We start from the raw sequence: 7,684 nt of genomic DNA, 5'->3' as shown, positions 1-7,684 counted from the left end.
TCAACAGGTTCATTAAAAGGGTTGATCAGAAGTCTAGACCCAATGTCAAGAACACTTCCTATGACATCAGCAAGACATATGACCCTAGCAGAAGATCTAAAGCTGAAAAGAGGCACATTCAAGGCAAAGGGGTTCAGTGCCATGGATGTGAAGGATATGGACACATTAGAGCTGAATGTCCTACCTACATCAAGGAGCATAAGAAAGGGTTGTCTGTCACTTGGTCTGATGAAGATTCTGACAATGAGTTTGAAGAGGAAACTGCAAAACATGTCACAGTTCTAATAAGTGTCTATGCACCTGATGATGATTCCAATGAAGATGAGCTAACCTTTGATGAGCTTGCTGCCTCATACAAGAAGCTATGTGTCAAGAATGCTGAAGTTTGCAAACAAGTGGTGAAGCAAAAGATAATCATAAAGGAATTGGAAACTGAGAAGAATGAACATATTGCAACCATAGACTCTCTCAGTAGTGAAATAAGCATGTTAAACTCCAAACTTGATCAAATGACTAAATCTTTCAGGATGCTGAATAATGGAACTGACACTCTGGAAGAAATTCAGCAGTTTGGATGGGGAGCACGAGACATGTCTGGGGTAGGATTTGTGGCTAAATCAGAATTCACTTCTGGATTCAGGAGATCAAAAACCGAAGCTTACTTGACAAACCAGATGTCACAACATCAAGGAAACAGAAGAAGGAACCAAACAAAGAAGAAATTCTAAAGATGGAGGTGTTACTACTGTGGAAGATTTGGACACATAAAGCCATTATGTTTCAGACTAGTTAGATATCCCAACCAAACACGTCAAGCCAAACCTAAATATGATACTCTTGATAGGAATCAACAGTGGGTGGCTAAGAATGTTGCTATAGAAGCACACAGTTTTATAAGAATTCCTGCCAAGGAAGACTGGTACCTTGACAGTGGTTGCTCAAATCATATGACTGGAAGAAAGAACCTATTAGTAGTCATCAAACTTGATGGCACCAGTTATGTGACTCTTGGTGATGGAGAAATAAGAGAATTGAAAGGTGTTGGCAAGTCAGGATGTCCTGGTGTTCCTAATCTGAATAATGTATTCCTGGTACAAGGACTGACTGCAAATCTTATAAGTATCAGCCAACTGTGTGATGAATGGTTCAATGTCAGGTTCACTAAAGAAGAATGTATTGTCACAAATGGAGAAAATGAAGAAGTCATGAAGGGATTTAGGTCTAAGGATAATTTCTACTTATGGGAGCCTAACACCTCAAACTACTCCTCTGCCTACTCCATGACCAGAGAAGAAATCCAGGATGACTGTCAAGAGGTTGATGAATCTGATGAAGAATCATATGTTGGAGACCTCACCATCAGTGAATTGGCTGCTGGCTTTACTGAGACATGTCTAATGAATCAGAGACTGTGTGCAAAAGTACGGGAGTATAGGAATACTAATAGACTCCTACTAGAAGAAAGAGTAAGTTTCATGGAAGATATTGCTAATTTGAAAATAAAGTTAGAAGACACAAGACCTAACAAACAAGCAACCGGGAAGATTGATACTCTGAAAGAAACTGAGCCAACTATCTCAGGAGCATGTGAGAATGTTACAACAGATGCGTTGACATCAAAATTTGCTAATGAGTCAAGTGTGAGCAATGAGTCAAAAAGCTCCTCTAGTTGAAATGTCAGAGAGAATGATGTAACATCAGTTGGCAACATTGTGAAACTTCAGATCATCAAAAATTGTGTGGCTACTGATCTTCCTATTGCTGATGGTATTACCAAGACCGTAGATGAAAATCACTCTGAAAAGTGAAGGGTACGTTAGGTATTTGCCGCCATACAGAATTATAGCAATTAATCCTATTGGGGGAATACACGTTGGGCTTTTTAAATCCATTATTTGAAACTTCCCCTATTCAGTTTCTTTGTCAAGTTCCATCCTACTCCTATTTCTTTACAAAAGACGGCAACCAACTCTATTGGCTTCAACAATACTTTTCTGAATTTGAAACGCTCTGACACACCCCACAATCGTGTCACAAGAATCTCTCTGAAGGATCTCAAGATGTCTCAACAACCTAATGCTTCCTCTCCAAAGAAAGTGTCTCCCATTTCCGACTCTGCAACACCTAATGAGTCAACTAACCTTAATCGAGTTCTCAATGTATCTCATATAAGGATGATTTGCATTGATGATTTAAAGACTACAAAGCCAAGAACATCACATGCAAGAAGAACTAAGGAGGATGTTCGTACTAAGGGCTCCGATCCCTCATCATCCAACCCCCGTGAGGAACTTACTAAAGAAGGAACAAGATATGTTCATAAATCCATCGCCAATATTGTCAAGTGTATTTTGAATGAAAATCACCAGGTCCCTGGGATATCTGCCTGTTACAAACCGTGATTTCGGATCCTCCCAAGAGCAAAAGTGATGATGACGATGTTCACACTACTGGTAGTGACATTCACATGACTGAAGAGGAGAATAATGAAGATGTTCAAGAAGATGCCGATAATACCAATGTCACTGAGGATGTTAATGACATTGGAAATTCTGAAGCTGATGATAGTCCAAGGGCAGATGTTGATACAGGTACAAATGTTGTGGATTTAGATGATTACTCTGACAATGATTTGGTTGCTACTGTGAACCCTAGTGTAGCCAAAAGGCTCATGACTAGGAGAAAAGGCAAAGTTGTGATTCAGAATTCTCCTGTGAAGAAGGCTGATGTTAAAAGCCCTTCCAAAGACTCTGTCAAGAAAAAGAGTACCTCTGCAGGACCTATAAAGAGCAGAGTTGTGGCTAAAAGTGTTGGTGTTGGTCCCTCAAAATCTTGAAGCAAGGTTGTTCCAAAGAAGAGGAAGGCAAGAGCTGTTGAAGAATCTGAGTCTGATGTTGAAGTGAATGTCCCTGACATTCCATTAAAGAAGCCCACAACTAGAAAGCTTGTTGCTAGTGTGCCTGAAGTTCCCATTGACAATGTATCTTTTCACTTTGCTACAAGTGTAAATAGGTGGAAGTTTGTGTATCAAAAGAGACTGGCCCTTGAGAGGGAATTGGCTCAAAATGCTCGTGATTGTAAGGACATAATGGAGTTGGTTCAGGCTGCAGGCCTAATAAAAACTATTGTCCATATGAGTAAATGCTATGAAATGTTGGTGAAAGAGTTCATAGTGAACCTCTCTGAAGAGTGTGCTGACAAAAGATCTAAGGAATTCAGAAAAGTGTTTGTAAGGGGCAAATGTGTTAACTTCTCTTCCACTGTGATAAACAACCTCTCAGGAAGGTCTTATGAAGCTCAACCTGAGCTTGAAGTCTCTGATAACAAGGTGTGCCAAGTTATCACTGTTAACCAAGTCAGGATCTGGCCTTTGAAAGGAAAATTGTCTGCCAGTAAACTAAGCATGAAGTATGCAATGCTGCATAAGATTGGGGCTGCTAATTGGGTGCCAACAAATCACAAGTCTAATGTCTCAACTGTTCTTGGAAGATTTATCTAAGCTGTTGGTACAAAAGCAAAGTTTGACTATGGTACCTACATTTTTTAGCAGACCATGAAGCATGCTGGTAGCTACAGTGTAAAAGGCCCTATAGCATTTCCTTGTCTCATATGTGACATCATCTTAAACCAGCACCCTGTCATCTTGGTTGAAACTGATTCTATTTGCAAAAGGGAAAGTGCTGTCTTTCTATTAAAAATGGTTTCAGGGAACGCATGTCCCAGACATTGTCATGACATCGGCTGAGACATCCAAGAGTGGATCATCAGCCAGTAAAGCTGAAGTCATAGCAATGTTGAAAGAGACTTACAAAGAGCTTGAGGCAAGGAAGATATCTCTTGAGAAGATGATCAGCAATCTAGAGAAGGACGGTAATGAGGATTTTGCAGGTGCTACGGGGATAGAAGCACAAGATGAATAAGAAGAGGGAAGAGACTCTGAGGAAGATGTTGAAGAAGGAAATACCAGTCCAGCTGATGGCTCAGATGAAGAAAGTGATGCAGACAACTCTGGTGGGTCTGAATATGAAGATTAAAAACAGCTGGTGGTGGTGATGTTTTTTTTGTTGTTTTGGTTTTTTTATGGATTTTATTCTGGTCTGTACTTATTTGCATATTAAGGTTGCTTTGACAACAATTCTGATAGCTTATTTTGTGTTGATCTATTTGATTGTGTAGTATAGCAATTTATTTTTGTTATACTTGACAACTGTTCCTGTGGTATGGTTGTAGTAGTAGTTGTGGTTGGTGTATGCATGCTGATGGTACTAGTAGTGATTGCATGTTTGTGTGGTATGTTGTATTGTATTAGCTCTGATTGTGTGTGGTTTCTGCTGCAAGTGTTTCTCTGATGTGGTGACAAGATGTTTTAGCCAAAAATTTGCCAAAGGGGGAGATTGTAGATGTTTTCAAGTTGGCTGCATTTATGGTAAAGCATACCTGGGTGTTTAATGTCTTGACAAATTTCATTACATGCTTTAGATGGTGTTATGCATGTTGCATATGTTTAAGCTAATACTGGTTTTTAGTGAATTTCATGACCGATGTCATGACATCCATGTTTGACTATTATGTTTCCTGATTTCTTTCAGTCTACAATTTAGGAAACATTTTATTGTGTGCTGAATATTTCTCCTAGAAGATCTCGTATACAGCATATTCTGTAACAGCCCAATGATGTGTGAATTAGGTTAACCCTAATTTGTTCTCTTGGAAATACCGAGGCCCAAGAGCTGCATATAAGAAGACTGCAATCCTAATTTGGAGCGCCGAGATTTTTAATTGTGAAGAACCATAGTTATGTGTCTGTGTTTTTAGTCTCTTGTACTCTAAGCAATTGTCTTTCGATGATTGTATTGGAATTGGTTGTTTATGTATTTTGTCACTCTAAGCTTTTAAGCACGAGTGTGTGTCTCTTGATTGAAGCTTTTAAGCAAGATCAAGGTGTGTTTTGGAAGTGTGTCTTCTCTCTTTTGATTAAAGTCTGTTTGTAATCACAGTTGTGATTGAGGGGGGTGAGTGGAGATACTCAGGTCTAGGATTAGATTGGAATTGCATTGGGTAGGTCTTAAGTGAGGAGTTGTAAACGGGGGAGTTTAGCTCTGAATTAATACTGCTTATATTGGAATCCCTCCCTGGGTAGGTCAGAAGACAAGAAGATGCTCTGCACCAAGCTGTTTGACTTTGATGATATTCAAATGTTGTTTACACAAACATCAGATCAGAAGCAAGTACAAGATGGCAGGCTACGCTGACTGACAAAAGGAACGTTAGAAGCTATTAAAGGCAACGTCAGTAGACACAGCGAAAGCAAGGCTCGAGGTAGTTGACAAAAGAGTGAAACATTAAATGCAATGCTGTACGGATCATGCAAAGCATTAAATGCTCCCAACGGTCATCTTCTCAAGCGCCTATAAATAGAAGTTCTGATGAGAAGCTGAATACAACACTTTGCGCAAACATACAGAAACGCTGTCAAATTCAAAAAGCTCTCAAACTTCATCTTCAACCTCACTACATTGCTGTTGTAATATCTTAGTAAGATTAAGCTTAAACTTAAGAGAAAAATCACAGTTGTGATAATAGCTTATTTAGAAGCATTGTAACTCTTATAAGAATTTGTTTACATTAAGTTGTAAGAACTAGGGAAGATCAAGTTGTGATCGGATTCTCTAGAAAGTCTTAGAGGGTATCTAAGCAGTGGGTTCCTAGAGTGATCAGGTTGTGATCAGAATACTCTAGAAGACTTAGAGGTTATCTAAGTGGAAAACCATTGTAATCTTGTGTGATTAGTGGATTAAATCCTCAGGTGAGGTAAATCACTCCAAGGGGGTGGACTGGAGTAGTTTAGTTAACAACGAACCAGGATAAAAATCATTGTACAAATTGTTTTTATCTTACAAGTTTTAAAGCTACACTTATTCAAACCCCCCCCCCCCCTTTCTAAGTGTTTTTCTATCCTTCAATAACATCCAGTAAGACATCGTGTGTGAGTTACTAGAATTTTCAATGATGACAAAACCTTTACTTTCAGTTCTGAAATTTTGTATATATGTGAGACAATTTCCTCTTTTAGATGTATAGTCTCCCCCTGAATTATATATTTCCCTTAAAGGTATAATCTCCCTCTTAAGGTATGACTCCCGCTGAAATAAGTATTTTAAAGAGCAATATAATTGATAACTTCCCTTAGTGTTTTTCTCTTCAGCGCATTCCTTCAAAAGATTGGATAAGATGGTATATGTTGTGGCGCTTTTCTCCAGTAAATTGATTATTTCAGCTTTGTACTTTCAGAAGATCTTTGTTGGACTTTTTTCCAGAATTTGCACTTGTTCATTAGTGATCTTATATATCTTCAGAACATCTTTCACACTTTCTTCTTTAGATTTGTTCTTTGTAGTTCAGTGTAATATTCTTTTTTTAAAATATTGAATTTGTACCTGCATTACTTTTAGAAGAATTTTTTTTGCACCTTTCGTAAACTTTGGTACTTTAGTACTTGTTAGTAATGTTTGAGATATTTTAGATAAATGTACTATTATACTCTAATCTCTTCTTCAAAATTTCATTCCTACTTCCTCCCCCTTTTTGTCATAATAAAAAAATGTATGATAATGTATGAGATATGTTTAGTCAGGTAGAACTGTTATAAGCATTAAAAAATCATATTATCCTAGACAGAAAAAAATATTCATTGATAAGAAAAGATGGATACAGACTCAAGGACACTGACAGCTAGTAGCTAGACTCATAATAGCCTCCATGAAAGAAAAAGCGATTACCACGCTCAGCATACAGTGCTTCTCTTTTGTTCAGAAGTTCTGAGATGCGAAGCTTGTTCACTATTCCTGCAGATTCAAAACATGCTGACAGGATTCTTCCATAGGGTATGAAGAATTCTTGACCACACTTGAAAGCAGTTAGAGACTATCTCACGTGTCCAAATATGATCCCGGCAATATTTACGGGTTTACTTGACTCCAGGCGATTGATCAAGAACCTATCTCTAGCATGTAGGATTTTATGGAATTTTCCTCGAGGAATGAAGTTTGAGAGAATCATCCTAAACCAGACTTGTTTGGATGAAGAGAGGTAGTAGGGATTGTTTCTAAGACGACGAGCTAGTTTACTTAAGTTGGTTGGAACAACAAAAGCATTAGCATAGTCAAAGACAGTGAGACATGTAGCATTATTCCTAGCTGGACATCCAATTACTTCAGCAATGGATGCTTCAGAAATTGTAAAATGAATTCCATGAATGGAGGAAGTAATATTCAGGTTATCTTCATTGACTGAAGCATTTTCCCAGAAGTTTTTGACAAGATTTGGAAGGACAAAACCATTTAGGAGAGAAATGTAGGATTCCCATCTTTGTTTGTGGCAGAGGTTGATGTAATAGTTGTCTCTTTTGGCTAGCCATAGGTTTTGTTCTTTTATGACAGAGAGGGCTGTTTGAGATGACATGATGGAAAGAAGTTTTAATGAAAGAATAAACTGACACGAATTTAATAGATGGATGTTAGAAAACTATTGATAAACGAAGACTTTTATAGAGGATTTATGAGAAGAGAAAACGTTTGGACTAGGTAATCAATGTATAGACTCACATGCATTATGGAAAAAAGGAGAGAAATGTTTCAATGGCCAAGAAAATAGTAGCGTTATGATTGAAGACATTTTAGGGATA

The 7,684-nt window shown here is 38.0% G+C and overlaps 1 protein-coding gene across 1 annotated transcript; it reads left to right on the top strand.

The window, feature by feature from the left end:
* The first annotated feature begins 2,060 nt into the window (after positions 1-2,060).
* LOC131640929 (uncharacterized) lies at positions 2,061-3,920 on the top strand. Its single transcript, XM_058911284.1, has 4 exons — positions 2,061-2,283; positions 2,370-2,752; positions 2,843-3,478; positions 3,708-3,920. Exons 1-4 carry the CDS (start codon positions 2,061-2,063, stop codon positions 3,918-3,920), a joined length of 1,455 nt encoding a protein of 484 aa, XP_058767267.1.
* Positions 3,921-7,684: the final 3,764 nt, after the last annotated feature.

Source organism: Vicia villosa, unplaced genomic scaffold (genome assembly GCF_029867415.1).
Source record: "Vicia villosa cultivar HV-30 ecotype Madison, WI unplaced genomic scaffold, Vvil1.0 ctg.003400F_1_1, whole genome shotgun sequence".
Classification (NCBI taxonomy): Eukaryota; Viridiplantae; Streptophyta; class Magnoliopsida; order Fabales; family Fabaceae; genus Vicia; species Vicia villosa.
The sequence above is the reverse complement of the archived record's forward strand: the minus strand, read 5'-3'. Positions and strand labels throughout refer to the sequence as shown.

Coding starts and splice junctions, on each gene's coding strand:
- LOC131640929 (XM_058911284.1), top strand. CDS start 2,061: ATGTCTCAACAACCTAATGCTTCCTCTCCAAAGAAAGTGTCTCCCATT. Junction 2,284..2,369: donor TCCCTCATCATCCAACCCCC/GTGAGGAACTTA, acceptor GAAAATCACCAG/GTCCCTGGGATATCTGCCTG. Junction 2,753..2,842: donor AAAGCCCTTCCAAAGACTCT/GTCAAGAAAAAG, acceptor TCTTGAAGCAAG/GTTGTTCCAAAGAAGAGGAA.